Source organism: Varanus komodoensis, unplaced genomic scaffold (assembly GCF_004798865.1).
Source record: "Varanus komodoensis strain SLA01 unplaced genomic scaffold, ASM479886v1 scaffold16, whole genome shotgun sequence".
NCBI lineage: Eukaryota > Metazoa > Chordata > Lepidosauria > Squamata > Varanidae > Varanus > Varanus komodoensis.
In genome coordinates, this window is record NW_025335468.1 from 547,354 (window position 1) to 565,337 (window position 17,984).

The window sequence follows — 17,984 nt, forward strand, 5'->3', positions numbered from 1 at the left end:
GCTCGAGCTGTTCTCCGCCAATCGGCGTCTCCCTCCCACCCCTGCCAGGAGCCCCGCGCGTGCTTCATGCTGCAGCCAGGCGGGGTCTGGATCGCCGGGCAGAGTCTGTGGTGGCCTTCAATTCGCCAGACCTCCCGGGTCCGCCCTCCGCTTGCGTCAGGCCGGTGCCAGCAGAGGCTGTAACAGTCCCCGCTGTGGCTCCAGGCAGCCTTCAGCCGCTGCTGTCTGAGTTACCCTGCCTCTTCCTTCAGAGCCGACGGCGCCCCTGCTTCGGTGATAGGCTTTCGGGTCATCCCGCTGGACCCTGCGCTGATAGCCCAGAGCTGCAGCGCCGGCAAGCATGCAGGTGAGGCCCAAGCATCTGGGTCTTCGGGTTGGGGAGGAGCAGGGGAGCCCTTAGAGCTCTCCAGTGCCGCCACCGCATTTTTATCCCAGCCCTCCTCCCAAGAGTTCTGTGGGGGTCCAAAATCTATCCAGTGAACAACCCGGCGTGGCTGACCTCAGTTCACCCAGCGAGGATTATGCCTGAGAAAGGCTCCTGGTCCTCATCCAGGGTTCTCTGCAGCATGCTTCCTCATCTGCAACCACACTGTTACTTTGAAGGAGTTGATGAGTTTCTGCTAGTATCACTTCTTAGGCTGCTTGTTATGGAGTCACTTGCATTGAAAATTAAGGGAAGGGTTGATTCAACATCCAGACCTGTATCTCCAAACCTTAAACTACGGTGTTAAGGCCAGATTTTTGTTGCCATGAGCTTTGGAACATCAAGCTCTTTGCATGATGCATTTGTTGCTGGTCACCCCATATTCTCCAGAAATTATTTAAAATGTGTGTGTTGCACTTTCTTGTCCACTAAAAGATACTCGGGGAACTACATGTGTGCAAATTATACTTTCTTTCCTACAGAGACCTGAGTTCTTTTGCACAGCTGGAGGACCAAGGAGGAAGGAGCAAACTAGCCACAGCGAATGCAGTCACGTATTAGGCGCACTGTGGGTTGTTCTACAGATACCACATGCAGTGTAGCTTAGTTGCATTGTGTGATGTGCAAACATGGCCATTGCAAAGGAGCAGCTCCTTTATGGATGTTTAAACAGAGAGGTTGTGACAATTTAATGATTGTTAGGTTTACCTACTATTACTCAATGCTACTATCTTTTCCCTTGGCTAAAAACAAAGTTCAAAAGACTAGATCACTTCTTGAACTTTGGTTTCAGTTAAAATTCAATGTTTGAGGACTGGTTGAAAGAATTAGTGATGCTTGAAGATCTATGATTCATTTTTCTTTTAAAGCAATTTCGGGTGCTAGTGCTAACAAGCAGTTGTGCAAGTAGCTATTGCTTTTTGTTTTGCACTTCCACTTTGCAACTCCAGAAGAGATACATTTGCTCATTTAGTGGTTACATCTTGCCTGTGCCTTCTGCAAGTGTTGCTTTTCGAATGAAATGATAGCAGATTAACTTGCATGTATGTTTACTTATAAGCACTTGCTATAATGCCAAAAACAGCCACAAATTTAGAGCTACCTCCAAATAGAAAAGTTGTGTGTGTCTGTGTGTGTGTGTGTGAACAAACCATCATGTTTTGCTTATTTTAGGGCTCAAAGAAGCTAGTGAATACAATTATGAGTTGTGCAGATGAGTCATTGGCTGGATTGGTGGCTTGCAATCCTAATCTCCAGCTCCTACATGGACACAGAGTTGCACTGCGTTCTGATTTGGAGAATGTGCAAGGCAAAGTGGCACTTATTTCTGGAGGTGGATCAGGACATGAGCCTGCGCATGCAGGTTAGCAGGATCAAAGTTATGGGATCTTTGGGGGTGTGAGACAATGTTTTGATTCCCCTTCCCCCTGTGGTTAATGCTGTGGTGTTTGATCAATAAATAGAGAAGAGGCCATCTTGTATCCCATATGTATGAACAGCATAAACTGAAAAAAACTCTTGCCACAGTTCTTCGGGCTGAAGTTGGATGCAGTTGCTAAAGCTTTGTTGAACAACAACAAATGTTTAGTGTAAGTTAGAGGTAAAGTGCTTTGATTTTACATCTAGATGGGATATAATAAAGCCTTGTCTGTCTGCTTTGCTCAGGATACATTGGGAGGGGAATGCTCACTGGAGTGGTGGCAGGTCCAGTCTTCACATCCCCTGCAGTGGGTAGCATTTTAGCAGCAATTCGGGCGGTGACACAAGCTGGAGCAGGTATGACTACATTTCTGGGGGGCTGACCTCTGTTGTTGTTGTTGTTATTTTCATTTCTATACCAACCCATGGCCAGAGCTCTCTGGGCAGTTTATAACAGTGCCTGCCCTTCCTCTGAATGAAGGGCAGAGGGAACTCACAACTCCTTTCTTCTGCAGTTGGAACCCTGCTAATAGTGAAGAACTATACTGGGGACCGCCTGAACTTTGGGCTGGCATTGGAGCAGGCACAGGCGGAAAGGATTCCTGTGCAGATGGTGGTGGTTGGTGATGACTCTGCTTTTACCACACAGAAGAAGACTGGCCGCAGAGGCCTGTGTGGTACTGTGCTCATACATAAGGTAGGAATCCTCTGTCCACAACTTCAGGGGCAGCAACTTCAGAGGTCATTGATAGGCCCCCTACTCCAGAGTAGTACTTTCAAAACAAATGTTGCTTTGAAGCCTAAGAACATTTGTTCACTGTGAGACACCCATAGTTATCATTTGCTGATCTTTGTATGCACAGTCACTTCTGATTTTCTCCAGCTGCATAGCAAAATAATTCTGTATCAGCATTTTGGTGGCTGTGACAATCAGACCTAATTCTGAGAGTGTTGGGCAAAGTTGACGTACTCATTTATTTATTTATTGATTTATATCCTGCCTTTTTCCTACAAAGGGCTCAAGGCAGCTTACATCATTCTCCTCCTCCACCTTATCCCCACAACAGCCCTGTGAGGTAGGTTGGGCTGAGAGTCTGTGACTGGTCCAGAGTCACCCAGTTGGCTCCATGTCCAAGCGGGGACTAGAACCCAGATCACCTGAGTCCCAGTCCCATGCTCTTAACCACTACACCACACTGGTTCTCTGTTTTTCTTAGATTACTTAGAATTCCACCATTAAAATGTAGAGGTTGTTAATAATAAACATTATATATCAAGGTGACACTAAGGGAAGAAATTTTACAAAGCAGAGAAGGGTGCCCTTTGGCTAAAATGGGGCAATGTGACAAGACAGAAAGGAGGTGAGCCTAAAAAGTCCTTTAAAGTCACAACCTTATGTATATTTAGACAGAAGGAAGGTCTACAAGTCCCAGCCCCATCTTAGGATTGTACCCTTGCTGTTGTTCTTTTTTAAAAAATAAATTTTACTATTTTTCTACAAACTAATATTAAAAACAACAATTATTTAAGACATCGGATATACTGGGTTAACATATTCCTCATTTTAAGTCAGTAGCCGTATTCAGATCTACACATAGTCCCGTTTCTCCAACTAATAATAAAAAGAGTTCCAAATTTGGTAGAAATATGCATCCTCCTTCTCCTTCAGAGACAAGATCAATCTGTCCCCTTTCGTGCAATCTAAAATCCTTTTTAAGATCAACTCTGGTGCGTGGCTCTTCACTCCTCCAGTAAAAACAAATAGAATCCTCACCACAGTAATTACATGTAAGATCTAATATTTTTTATTTTATTTTATTTATTAAAACATTTTTATGCCGCCCCATTCGCCGAAGCCTTGGGGCGGCTCACAATATATAGCTTATTTATCAAAATCATTAAGAATAATATCTAATAACAAAAAAGGGAAAAGTCTTCAGGTTTAAATTTGTGTTTACATTTCCAACATCTATTTGACATATTTGAGAACATTATTGCTAATCTATTTAGCAATAAAAACTATAAAACATTTACATCTGTCTATCTGTCTAACTATAAAACATTTATATAGGTTTTCTTTATGTGAAATTGCTAAGGTTACCTTAATATTTCTTTCCCACAGCTTTTGCCATTTCTGTAACTCAATGTTATATCCAACATTTTATGCCCATATTATCATAGTTTCCTTAACTCATTCATCTTTCATTTTTATGCCCAAAAGAAAATTGTACAATCCTTTAACCATTCTTTCATCTGTTTTAAAATCAATTAATCAAATGTTGCTAATTCCTTTACAAAATCATACATTCTATAGTCTTCACATATCTCAATCGTATTTGAACTTTGTGCCACCAAGAAATGTCAATACCCTTACCACACATAAGCATGCCATCCCATTTATAAATCATGCCCTTCAATATATAAAATTACTTTAGAATTATCCATTCTCCCTCGGAAGTTTATGACTTCTAACATAGCTTAAGTTGACTCTATAAACTAGGTCAAGCTATTGATCAGTCTCTTCCAAAGCAGGAGCATCTGCTAGCATAATGTTTATTAAACCACTTAGGTTTTCATTTTTTGCTTCTGGTGTATTCTGAAATCTCTCCAGTATAGCAACCGGATCCCATAATGACTTATTTGTTTGTGTTAAATGTTGCTTCTCTTGATCCATCTTTTCAATTTTCTAATCAGAATCATCAACCACCTTTTTCACCTCTTGTGTCTTTTGTTCATTTTGTTTTATTTTAATACAGAACCTGCAAGTTGGTTCATTATCTTCAAGACAAGACCGTCCAATTTATCCAAATTATCCAGCGTTTCCTTTTGTTCCAAAGCAAATTCTTGTATAGCATTTTGCATAGACTCTTGAGATGCTTGCATAGATGTTAGAGATGCTTGTATTGCCATAAGTGTCATTTGTATGTTTTTTGGGGATTTTCCCAAATCCACAGTTTTTAACTGATGCATTGGGTGTTGGGAAGCAGACATAGGTGTCAAAGATGATTGGTGAGTTTTTTCCATGATGAAAGTGAAGAGTTTAATTAAAGCAATTTTTAAATAACCTGTTGTGGTACTAAATGGCCACTAAATAGCAGTCAAAAAATCACAAAGAGAGGAATATAATGACCACAGGGTGGCAGCAAAAGGTTATTTGTTGCAGAAACTAGAACATCAAATCACCATGTATATAGAAACGAAACAGAATTTCTACCAATTATTATACAACAAGTTCAAATTTAATTCTTCACCCTTGGGGAGATTAAACATAAAAAAATCTCTTCCAAGTCTCAAATTTCCCCAGTTTCACTTAATCTCCCCTAGATTTGTCACAGCTTAAACTCCACTGGAAGAAGTTTCCTCCCTCCGTCAAGAGGGCCTTTTGTTATTCAGATTGGTAGTTATTTCACAGGTTCTTTCATAGGCAGTGTTTTAAAAGATTTAAATGCTCACCCAGCAGGTCCGATGCCCATTTTTAAGCTTCTTTTTCTTTTCTTTGCTACTAATTCGGTGCCAGCAGCTTCTGTGTGGGGTGGTGCACCCCTCTCTGTCCCTTCACTGAGAATTTACCCGAATTTCTCCCCTCCCCCTGCGAGTGGGGACCACCTCCCACCAGGCAGAAGTATGCTGGGGCTTGGATGGGCCTCTCGGGGCCCTCAGTAAAACAGATTTCAGTGTGAAGTACGGGATCCCCGTTCTCCACAGCTGTCTTGCCACGACATCAACCAGAAGTCTTCCCCTTGCTGCTGTTCTTATGTGCTGTCAAGTCATCTCCAACTTATGGCAATCCTGCAAAAGAACGCCCTGTAAAAAGCCTTGTCTTTCACAGCCCTGCATATCATTTGTAAACTCAAGTCTGTGGCTGCCTTGATTAAACATCCCAGTAGGCTTAAAGCTTTAAACCATTTGAAATGATTTTCAGCTGTCTGTTTACAACCGAGATGAACTTTTTAAAAACTTTTTTAGTAGGAATTAGATTTGGCACTAAATTCTGCTTATGAAAAATAAAAGATGAATAGTTTCTTTATAGTTGGACCACAGTGAGTGGGGCTTTTACATAATGGGAAAAAGTTAACTCAGATTTTTAAGAAGTTACAATATTGCTATTCTTAAAAGATTGCAAGCATGTTATTCATATGCATGCATATGTGTAAAGTCTTGGATCTCTTTTTTTCTTTCCTCAGTGCTCCGCCTCTGCTCTGCTTTGGTGGACAATACCTTTCACAACCATGATGGTTATTGATACCTCGGCAGATTTCCAGTATTTCATGAAATGAAGTTTTGTCACAACCCTGTTCTGCTATGTTGAGCTTCCTTGAAATTGATTTTTACACATTTTAGAGAGTAGGCCATTTTTGTGTTAGAACTCTGCCCCCCCCCTTTTTTTTTTTGATAGGTCTGTTCTTTTATCCAATATAAAACTTGCCTGAATTGAGTTTAAACATTTTCAAAACTCCAAAATATCTGTAATATTTCTAGGTGAGAAACCTTTTGTCAGGTGCACAGTATTATTAGGCCCCAAATGCATTTGGAAATAAACTCCATTGAAGTAAATGGATTTATGTCTGAGTAAACCAAGATTAGATTAAACTGCATGGCTGTAATCCTGAGTATGTATGTACTTGGAAATCAAACCCATTAAAACCAATTTCACTGACTTCTGAATAAACTTAGTATGGTACTGACATATACAGGTGACTTGGTTGGGGTGAAGCATGGGGAATGCTGCCAACTCTTTAGCCACAACTATGGCCAACTATACCCTATTCACAACCATTTTGCTTCTCCTTTAAGGACTGAACTATTAGTCCATTCTTTGTAGCATGAGGGGAGGGATTGGATGGTGATCATTGTAATCCTTGTGTTGTGGGTCATTGTAGAGTTGTTCCTTACAGTTGTTTGTGTTTAGGTGGCTGGGGCTCTGGCTGAGGCAGGTGTAGGTCTGAATGAAATTTCTCGAAGAGTTAATGCTGTTGCAGGAGCAATGGGTAAGTGTTTGAGTGCCTTACTCTTCTAGAGATAATTCCTTTCCACCTGACAAAGCCATCTAGGAAGGGCTTGCTGGCTTAGGTTCTTATTTGGAATTGTGGCCTTTTTCACTGCAGTGACTAATTTAAAACTAGTGACCGTTGCAGAAACAAAGGCCCAAATTCAAGGTCAAGCCTCTACTCTTCTTCTTGATAGCCAGTATACTGGTTAGAGTGTTCACTAGATTTCAGTGAAACCTAAGTTCAAATCAAAATTGGGCTGCTAAATTCATTGGGTGACTTTGGGTTAGTCACTGTTTCTTAGCTCTAACATAACTGATAAAGTTGTGAGAATGTGTCTACTGCCTTGAGCTCCTTGGAGGAAAAGGTGGAACATAAAAGTAGTAACTATAAATAAATGGTATTGCTTTCTCTACTTATTATATGGCAGCTGTTCTTTCAATTGGGCACTTTCCCATGCCACATGGTGGTATTCTAGTGCCATTTAGAGTTTTGCGCTTTACCCTAGAGCTTAGATAAAACTATTTTGCTTGTACACCTGTTTCTTGTACACCTGTTTTCTTGTTCAATTGTTGAAATGCCAATCTGTTAAGTAAAGCCATTTTTAAAAGCTCCTTTTGTTTTCACAGGCACTCTTGGGATATGCTTGTCCCCTTGCAGTGTCCCTGGATCCAGGCCCACCTTCCAGATTGCAGATGATGAGTTTGAGCTAGGCTTAGGTAAAGATGTGCGCTCCACTTTTTTCTATCTGTTTTCTTGGGATGGCATCATGAGCACTGTTTATTTGAGACTGCATGTATACACTGTGTCTTGCAAAACTCTGCTTGTGCATCTCCATCGCCATTCATGACAGTTACTCATAATTTGCAGGCATAGTACTGAATCTGAGGCATCATTGTCTGTGGTGCATGAATAGCCATTCCTGGGTCAGCCATCCACAAAGCAAGACTGTTCTTTCTCTCTTGTATGAATTCATTAACTATATCTTTCTGTTTCCTAATTCAGGGGAAGTTAGGGTTTTGTGACTTGGTACCCATAAACGGTTACTTCTGTTTAGAAAGAAGATGGCCATGAGCAGTGCCTCAGCTGAAATTCTCTCTTTCTGCAGGAATCCATGGTGAAGCAGGTGTGCGCAGGATGAAGGTAGGCTGGCTTCCCCCTCTTGTTGGTTCAGGAATACTAGCTTACCCTCTTACACATGCCTTCTTTACAGATGACTTCAGCAGATCAGATAGTAAAAATAATGCTGGATCACATGACCAACCTTTCCAATGAGTCCCATGTGCCACTCACTCCTGGTGAGTAATAATCTTGGAGCGGATGTACATGTTACTCTCATTGCCCAAAGAACTGTGGCTATCTGGCTTTCAACACTGAACTGTAACATTAAAAGAAAAAATGATAAGTCCGGTCATGTGTCAAATTTCTGCCTCACACTGGTAATCCCTGGAGTGATTGAATTCACTATGTGCTTGGGCAGTCATTCTACTGAGTTGATCCATGTATTAGCCCAGATGTGAGAAAGCAGCCATGTGGAGTCCATTTATGGTATCCTCTTGCATATTAGGTATATTGTACACATTTGTACTTAGCTCAAACTCCATAGTCCCTGGGAACGGCTTTCAATCTTTACTGTTCTGTTTTGGCTTTCAGGTGCTTCTGTAGTCTTGGTAGTGAACAACCTGGGTGGATTATCCTACCTTGAGTTGGGTATAATGGCTGGATCTGCTGTGCGTTCTCTAGGTAAAACTCTGTGCTAAGAATGGGGAGATTGTCTAAATTATGCAGGGGTGCAGTTTACCAGAAGGAGCTTGCTGGAGATGATGGCTAAAGCAGCTGCTGCTTCCAACCCTGTCTTACTGTGTTTGGTTCTCTGAACTGCGGTTTTCCACCTGCCTGTTTGGGTACAATAAACTATTTCGCAAAAAGCAAGCAGTAGTCCTACAAAACTGGTATCAGGTTCAAGCAGAGGAAGAAGGTACTACAGTGATACCTCGGCTCACGAATGCCTCAGTTCATGACCAAATTGGGTCACGAACAAAAATTTCTGAAAAAATTTGCCTTGGGTCACTAACTCGGCATTGGGTGACAATCGTGATTGTGCCCACCTCCTCTCCCACGCGCCTGCAATCGCACCCACCTCCCCCAGTGCACCCACGATCACGCCTGCCTTCCCCCAGCGCACCCACCTCCCCCCGAGCGTGCCCGCGAACACGCCTTTCTCCCTCTGAGTGCACCTGCTACAAATTTTTGTAATTAAAAAAAATAGTTACAGAATGGATTAACCTTATTTACATTGAACCTTATGGGGAAATTTGACTTGGCTCACAACAAATTTTGGTCACGACCAGAGTCCTGGAACGGATTAAGTTCGTAAGCCAAGGTGCCACTGTACAACTGCCCAGTTTTCCCTCCTTTCTCCCCCATCTCCAATCAAGAACCTACTGGTTACCAGCAAACTGTAGCCTTGGCAATCTACCACCAGTTATTTTTATTATTAATATTTGTACCCTGTTTAATAACAGTGCTGTGTGGTTAATAAGCAAATATTAAAATTACTTAACTATTTTAAGTGTGTTTAAATTGCAGCAACATTAAAAGCCATATAAAGAACAGTAGAAGGGCGCCATATACATAGGTTAGGTGACTGCTGATTGTTGGGGGAGCATTTTGGAAGCACAACGGGAGCATGCTGGGACAGACAAGTCACCTCATTTAGCTCTGGTTTAACTCTCATAGTTGCTTAAAACCAATCTTTTGCCAGGTCCCAAAGGAAAACTTACTTATCTGTGTATGTAGCCAGTGTGGTGTAGTGGTTAAGAGCATAGGCCTGGGTGGGACTCAGAAAATCTGGGTTCTAATCCCTGCTTGGCCATGGAGCCAGCTGGGTGACTTAGGGCCAGTCACAGCCTCTCAGCCCAACCTACTTCACAGGGTGGTTGTTGTGGGGGTAAGGCTGAGAACAGGAGGAGAATGGTGTAAGCCCTTTGAGTTCTTTGTAAGAAAAAAGTGGATATAAATCTAATTAATAAATAAGGTAGAAGATTTTCACATAAAGGTGAAAATCAGCCTCTTTCTCAATTTCTCTTAAATCAGCTCTTTCATCAGACCCCTCCCTTTCTCTGTCTTCCCTTTTTCATTGCAGAGAGTAGAGGTGTTCATGTTGCCCGAGCTTTTGTTGGTTCCTTTATGACAGCACTGGAGATGGCAGGTGTCTCCCTTACGCTCCTGCTTGTGGATGATGAGCTCATCAGTCTCCTTGGTTAGAAGCCTGTTTTCTTTCATACTTTCTAACTTGGAAGGTCGGTGGTGTTTTCAGTACTCTGTGTGTGTGTGTGTGTGTGTGTGTGTGTGTGTAGCATATGTTTTGAGAATATATTTTATGTAGTAGTTTTGTTTTTCACCTAATAATGAATGTATCCCTGTGGTTAAATGTAATCAAAATACATAATTCAGATCAAATTCTCAATGGTTTGAATGTGTCTACAACTGGTTACAAGGTAATTGGGAACACACAATCCAACAAGGTCTTTCTTGATTGGCCCCTTCCATTATACTGGGTTTGGCTATTTGGGGTTCTTAGTCAGACTGGTGCTTTCTGCTGAGAAAGAGATGGTGGAGATTCTCAAGAGCCTGTTTCATACCTCTATAATGAATGTGAGCTAGCTGTATTGTGAAACTATTTACAGCTGTAGCTCAAGGTTATATTCCAATTCCTAGATGCAGCTACTACAGCAGTTGCTTGGTCACAGCCCGCCAAGCTACATGTGTCAGGCCACAAAAGAGAATTGATGGCACCAAAGGAACGTCCTGAAGAACAGCTGTCTCCTTCAACAAGAGGCACAGGTGAAAGCATTTCCTACTACTGTTATTATAGTGGCCTGATCATGGCAGCTTATCCTTTCCTCAAGAGAAAGCATCGGAGGGGGGCGACTTCTGGGGGGATAATCAGTGTCAGTAGGAGACATTGTGTTCTGTTCAGAGGACTCAACAAGCAGAGGGTTTGGTCAAAGTGATACAGGACTTTGAGCCAGTGTGACAGAGATGTTGGTGTCTGTTCTTGACTGCTACCATCTCGCAACTACACAGAACAAAAACCCTTCCATAGCTCAGTTTCTCCATTTCTATGTTAGTGAGAAGAAAACATTCTTAGGTAGTAGTGCTTGTGGCGTTTATGTCCAGATAGTCCAGAGACCAGTGGATCAGAGCTGACCTTTCTGGGGGAAATGTGATAGGTGTGCACTAGTTAATGTATGTATGTCTGTCAGGAGAACTTCAACATAAACCTTTAACTGACCTATGACTGTCCCATCATGGAACAAACAGCACATTTAGAATTCTTAAATTATTTCGCATCATAGAACTCTTCTGCTGAATCATTTCAAGCATTCAGCTCCTTGATCAGGGCTCAATTAATCCAATACCAATACAAAATATGAAATGGCCTTCCTATAAACTGATCTCTTTGATTACTCTCTTGTACACACATTTGTATGAAAGGGAAATGCATAGCAATGTGCATTGCTTAGCAAGACAAAACAGCTGGAACTAGGAGCACCACCACTGAAATGAAATAGCTGTTTTTCATTTGTTTTTGCACCAGCCTACCCCCAGATGAGACCAGTTCTAGCAAGGGTATGCAGTACACTTCTGAGCCTACAGGAGGAGCTCAATGCTCTGGATCGTGCCTCAGGTGATGGGGACTGTGGCAGCACACATGCACGAGCTGCCAGAGGTTAGTTAACTTCCAACTCTTGCTTTTCCCGAAGAACTTAGGCTGAGGTGATACTCAGTTGCTGCTGTGGGTTTCTGATCTTCAATAAATAACCCCATGCCCATGCTTTCCCAAACATCAGCATGGGCTTGCAGAAAACAGCAAGCTGTTGCTCTTCATGCTGAGTCGTCCAGAGGTGCTGTGGCACAATTGGGCAGTGTACAAATGTTTTAAATAAATAATTCCTTTTGGGAGGGGGAAGATCAGATTTGTTAACCTATGTGAAATGACTTTCTGATTTGTTTTTCTGTTGCTAAATGGCTCCTCATGGACTTAACATGCTTCCTGGAGTAACACTTCTCTGGTTATTCCCGAAAAGAGAGATGTTAACTCCCCCACCTTTTAATGACACCTTTCCAGTGCACTTATGCACTTTAAGCAGTGGAAAGCTAATTTTCCCCCAAATTACAAACATAACCTTCAGCCTGCACCACTTTGTTAGTTCTACTTATGCTGCTTACATAAATGGAATTTGTTGAGACAGTGAGTCCTTACTGGAAGGTTGTCATCTCTAATAGTAACTATTGTTTCTTTAGCAATCCAGGAATGGCTAAATACAAGGCCTTTACTAGGGCACCCATCTCAGGTCCTCTCTGCCTTAGCAAAATTGTTGCTGGAGAAGATGGGGGGTTCTTCAGGAGCGGTGAGTGCTGGACAGGAGTTTTGGGTACCTTGCTTAAGATGTTCCTCACTGAGTGTAATCTGAAGGAAATGTTACTGCTAGCTTTGGTGTGGGTGGGTGTGTGATATGGAGAGAGCAATGAGTCAGAAGAGATGTCAAACAAGCATTTTTATAGTCATGTCTAAATGTGTGAAAATATTGAAATCTAAGGCTAGGGCTCTTATTATGTAATGTATTGCAAGATATGTTCTGATTTACAGTTGGTAAAACCATTTGAAACCCAATAAACAGATTACAGATAAATCTGAGAGCTTCCTAGCTGTGAAAAGGGCACTGGGCCTACCAATGATGAAAGATTGTTTATAGTGCAATATTATTCTCTATCATTAAGAAATGGTCTCTCCTTGTACACAGGTTTTAAGTTTCATATTCATGCCTAATAAAGTACAGAATCAGCAGATGTCCTTAATAATAGAATGAAGACTTTACTAAACTGGATCCAGCATTGTCATAGGGAATTAAATTCCTGTGGTAGTTTCAAGCTACATGTGAGCAATGTTTACCAAAAGTACAGTGCTATCTTATAAATCACTATCTCAAGATAAGCCTCAGTTAAGCCTGCATGGAGTAGAGCATATTTTAAGTCTAAGCATATTATTGATTTTGGGCAAACTTGTTCGGTGCCGCATCCTGGCAGTGGTAAGATCCACCATCCAAATAGCCAAGTTCATCTATATTGCTGACACATGGCCCCCTGGCAAGCTTGTCCATGCGAAACTGTGGATGTGCACATTCACCTCATTTTCTTTCTCGTTCGTGTGTGTGTGTGTGTATAATGTGTATACCCTCTCTCCATTCACCTTGTAGAACACACAAAGAGAAGCAAACTCCCTGTGGAGGCAGCAGCCAGTCTCTTATTCCGTGGTGTATGAAGGAGACTTAGGCACCATTCTAGGTGCAGTCTGAATCCCTTCCTTTGTCTCCTTCTCAGCATGGAGAAAGGGAAAATAGACAGGACAGGGACAGATAAGGTTGGGGAGGGGCATCAGGCAGAGCCCTGCATTCTGACATTCACCCCACCCACTAAGCTAGTTTTGAGGGGCCATTTTGGTTCTTGCATCCAACTCATTCTGACACACCTAGTTAAGATACTGTGTGCCTCATGCAAATAGCAAGTAGGAGGGAAATAATACACGGAAGTGAACTGCTGCACTTGGTGCTGGTGTTAGTACCTTAATCTTTATCAGAGATGAAATATCTTCATATATCCTTACAGCTGTATGGACTGTTTCTGACAGCAGCTGCTCAGCCCCTACAGATTGCTGATGATGCAGCAGCCTGGTCAACAGCCATGGATGCTGGTATTAGTGCCATGATGCGGTGAGTATGACCCTCACTTGGCTGTAGCCCAGTAATTTGCTTCCATGCTATTTCTGTCCTTACTGCATGTGACAGTGGCCATATCTGTGGAACTGATTCCTTTAGTGCAGAACAGTAAGCTGGTATTCTGGTGAATCCCACTTACTATAAATGAACTGTGCATTGCTGCATTAGTTTGCTCATTCCTACCTAGTTGCTCCTGCTAGTATAAGTGGCCAAACTGACCAGAAATTGAAAGCTTACTGTGATATCTGAACTTGGTAGGTGACTCCCAAACAATATATGTTTTGTAAGCCAAGAACAAACTGACTTATAAACCTGGCTTGTAAAGAACACAACAAAGTAGAGTCCTGGTTTGAACTTCATGGTAAACTTTTGAATTCTGGTTCGTTTAACAGTTTGCACTAATGAGTAAATAAGTACACTAACATTTTCTATAAAATGCAAGTTTTGGCGTGGGGTTCTTCATGTAGAGCATGGGTCCTCAAACTATGACCTGTGGGCCAGATCCAGCCTGCCTCAGAGGTTTTAGACTCCCCGCACCCTCCGCCACCCGACTCACCACGCAGCGAGGTGGTGGCTTGCTCGCTTGGAGATCGTTTCGGACTCACTTGGAGAAAACTATCTTTGAGTGAGCAAGCCGCTGCCTTGCTGCATGGGTACCTGCCGCCACCACCACCTCACCAGCACGTGCCCGCAGACAACCCTGCCTCACTGGCCTATGCCCACCACCACTATCTTTCAACTGGCCCCCTGTTGAAAAGGTTTGAGGACCCCTGATGTAGAGCTTATGCTAAGAACTGTTTCCTTTGACAGGTATGGAGGAGCTGCACCTGGAGACAGAACCATGGTGAGTAATGTATCCCAATATTGACCTTCATTAGATTCCTTCCACTACCACCACAATGCTAAACAAAAACCATCATGGCTTGCATAAAATCACAGTAGTTATTTTAGAAAATTTCATGCAACCACATATACCAGATGCTTGGCATGGGCTGAGAGGAGCAGATATTTCCCAGTTTTGCCCTCTTGGACATAACATCAGTTGGAGGGCAAGGGAAGGAGTATTGCTATCCCCTGTAATGATTTCATCATCTTTACCAGGACACCAGTTTGGTCAACTGCCAAGTGTTTGTACCCAGCACTGGGCCAAATAGATATGCTGATGATTCTGCTGGTCTGCTGTCCATCATTCTGTCTGCCTGAGGTGGCTTGGGCATGGTGCTGGAAAATAGTTTTCCTGGGAAAGGTCAATAACCTCATTAGGACGCTTTAGGAATACCTGATCAGGATCACAGCTGCCAGGACAACTGTGGAGTTATTGCAGTATGTCTTTGGTCCACATTTTATTGCAGGATGCACTCTTGAATTGGCATTTTTAGCTGAGTAAGAGGTTGTTGCTTTGGAATTGGGGAAGGGGTGTCTCCTTAACCCTATTATCATTGTTGGACCACTTCTCAGGAAATTTAGAATAATGATAGCTCTCCTTTTCTGTATGGGTTAATGTTGGTTCATCTCCAGAGACTTCTGGAATCTGATGTATTCCTGATTATTTTAGGGAACTTTCTGGTTGACATAGCTGGTGCTCCTATCAAGCCACTGGTGTCAACACAACAGGGTGTCTTCTCCAGCAGTGTAGAGCCTGGCCAGCTCCTTGGGTTACTTAGGAGCTGGGGGCAATGAGGAAAAAAGGGAAAACAATTAAAATGCAAATAGTGTGAGTCTCAGAGCAAGTATGATTGGACACACGTAAGTGCACATTATCATGGCTGCTTTGTGGTGGAAAAGGCAGCAAAACAGCTTTATTGCCACCTCCACAGGTGGGTGCGCCTAATGGAGCCATATTAAGTTAGCAAAGGAGGTCCATTGTCTGCCTGTTCACTTCCAGGCCCAAATGGTATTTACCTTTAAACCCTAACAAGCTTGGGTTACCTAAAGGAGCATCTCTTTCCATATCAGCTTACCCATGTGTTAAGATAGACAGAGGAGGTCTTTCTCTATCCTTTTCTAAGACAAGGATATTAAATATCTATAAAAAAGAGCCTACTATGTGGTAGAGCACCAACGCTTCATTGCTCTCTCATAGAAGATCAGCCTGGGCCCATCACTTGTCCTCTCTTTGGTGCCAGGTGAAAATCTTCTCATTTGCATAGGTATTGTAAAACTTCCAGTTTTTTAATATTTAATTTTTTATCTTTTTACCTGGCTAAAATCATTTTCTACTTCTTGGTTTTTTATGGTTAAAGTTAGATAACGTCTTGCCTTGGGGGGGTTTTATAAACCTTTTGGGATGAAAGTGCGGTTTATCATTTTTTTCAAATAATATTGTCTGACTAGCAGAATAATTCTTATTTCTTGACTAGCTGGATTCACTCTGTGCTGCTGCTGAAGAACTCAGAGCTCTGAAGAACCCTGAAGCTAATTATCTGCAGGTTCTGACCAAAGCTGTAAAAGTGAGTTTTTAATGCACATGCAACAGAAAGCTATTAACTTTCTATATTTTGGGGAGATGAGGTGAGTTTGTTAAGCAAGTTTTCTTGGGGCTGTATGCATGTAGTGGGTATCCAGGACCTGTAGTTCTGTTGTTTTCTCCTTGGCAATTAATTGGCTCTGCATTCAGATTTCAGCCATTTGTAATACTGTTCGAGAGTTTTGCTTTGGGAATCTGATAAAATCCACAAACATTTAAAATCATTCGACATAGTCCCACAGTGACTTGCTCACAGTGTGAAGGCTAGAGAGCGTAGCAGAAACCAGGAAGTGTTGATTCCTAGAGATGGCTTATGGTTTCAGATTGAGAAGAATATGAAAGCGTTTGTTCATCCCTGCCTCTGATGAATACATGGAGTCATTTTTGCTCTTTTCCACAGGAGGCAGAGACCGCTGCTGAATCTACAAAGCACATGGAAGCTGCTGCAGGCAGAGCTAGTTACATTGGTTCAGCCCATCTAGAGCAGGCAGATCCTGGTGCTGTAGCAGTTGCAGCCATTCTTCGTGCGATATTGGAAGGATTGCAGGAAAAAACAGCGTAACTTAGTGGCATCGCTTTCCCAACCTTGGGTCCCAATTCAGTCCTTGCTAAAATGCCACCACTGTTCTCCTTCCCCTGTGCAGGGCCCTCTATGGGAATCCCAGAACCTTCTGAATGACATGGTGTTCCTACAGTAACTTAACCCTGACACTTCCCACCCGAGAGCCTCCCTATAGTGGACAGCATTTGGTATTGTTCTGTAACTTCTTGCATAAGAACTGGCCTGTGCTTGAGAGCCCTGCTTTGGAGATCGGTACTTTCCTTCATGCTTAGTGAATTTTGGCTACAATAGCATCCTACCTTTTTGGAATTGCTTGTATATCTTTCTCTCCTGAAACAATACCTCCCTATTTATGAGAACTGCCATTGAATAGCTTTGCTTAAAGCCATGGCCTGGTATAGTTAGAATATCCGGGCAGAACATTCTTCACTGCACTGCTTGAGGGCCACTGGCAACTTCCAACTATGTCTTTGCATCTCTGTCTCTCCCATTCATCTGTGCTCACTCGTGTGCTCGCTCGCTCGCTCTCTCTCTCTCTCTCTCTCTCTCTCTCTCTCTCTACAGTATTACTTTTAGCAGGTGCTTCAGTTTTGCCTTGTTTGCTTTAGAACTTCGAGCTACCTGAGCAGGCTTTGGGTTTGGGAAGCCCAGAGACCTGCTGCTTGTCAGCTGGAAGGTGCTGGAGGCAAGGAGAACACAAGAACAGTGAACCAGTTAGCTGAGATTGGAAGAGGCTCAAGTGGCAAAAGGCAGTGAGATTGGCAGCAGTGCACTGGGCTGGAGAGGAGATTGGATCAGCCAGCGAGAGCCATGTGCACCTGTGCTAGAGTTTGCAAAACTGAGTAGAGCACTTCTAGTGATGGGAACAGGAGCCAACCCAAACCAAGGACCAAGAATGAGTCCATCTGCTCTTGCCTATCTAGGCTGAATGAGGCCTTGCTTGGATGATGTGGAGGGTTTGGGAGAAGATGTGCAAAACAGACCTCCAGCATCATGAATGGGAGGGGAGAAGAAAAGGAGAGCCCCCACCCAGCATGAGAAAGGCCTCCAGTTGGTCTTGGTGCCAATGCCTAGAGCAGAAGTGACTCAAGCTGGAGAAACACTGGTCATTATATATAAGTGAACATTTTTTACTCGACTATGCTAAAGTTTCTCAGTATCTCTAGATGTTGAGACCGAGATATCTGCATAAAATATTTCACAGACAATACTTGTGATCTAGAATATTCTTCTGGAAAAACTGAAATAAGTGTACATAGTATTGAAGAGAGCATAACTAATAGGTCTCAATGGCTATATGAAAGCCTCCTGTTTACAGGCAGTGTTTTTGTTATTTATTTGT

At 42.5% G+C, this 17,984-nt stretch overlaps 1 protein-coding gene across 3 annotated transcripts; it reads left to right on the forward strand.

Annotated features, from left to right (window-relative positions):
- Positions 1 to 14: 14 nt before the first annotated feature.
- On the forward strand, positions 15 to 17,850 carry TKFC (triokinase and FMN cyclase). Of its 3 annotated transcripts, none has more exons than XM_044425969.1 (18): positions 15 to 346; positions 907 to 1,101; positions 1,598 to 1,787; positions 2,090 to 2,200; positions 2,359 to 2,540; positions 6,753 to 6,831; positions 7,461 to 7,550; positions 7,940 to 7,974; positions 8,045 to 8,129; positions 8,485 to 8,574; positions 9,977 to 10,093; positions 10,552 to 10,677; positions 11,435 to 11,566; positions 12,142 to 12,248; positions 13,504 to 13,607; positions 14,424 to 14,457; positions 15,974 to 16,063; positions 16,481 to 17,850. In XM_044425969.1, the coding sequence occupies exons 2-18, from the start codon at positions 1,054 to 1,056 to the stop codon at positions 16,640 to 16,642; spliced, it is 1,782 nt and encodes a 593-aa protein (XP_044281904.1). In that variant the 5' UTR covers positions 15 to 346; positions 907 to 1,053; the 3' UTR covers positions 16,643 to 17,850. The 3 variants fall into 3 exon arrangements, with proteins under 3 accessions (XP_044281904.1, XP_044281905.1, XP_044281906.1); XM_044425970.1 differs by having other exon boundaries at positions 907 to 992; XM_044425971.1 differs by lacking the exon at positions 907 to 1,101.
- The last annotated feature ends 134 nt before the right edge of the window (positions 17,851 to 17,984 follow it).

Coding starts and splice junctions, on each gene's coding strand:
- TKFC (XM_044425969.1), top strand. CDS start 1,054: ATGGCCATTGCAAAGGAGCAGCTCCTTTATGGATGTTTAAACAGAGAG. Junction 1,788..2,089: donor ACATGAGCCTGCGCATGCAG/GTTAGCAGGATC, acceptor TGCTTTGCTCAG/GATACATTGGGAGGGGAATG. Junction 12,249..13,503: donor TGGGGGGTTCTTCAGGAGCG/GTGAGTGCTGGA, acceptor ATATCCTTACAG/CTGTATGGACTGTTTCTGAC.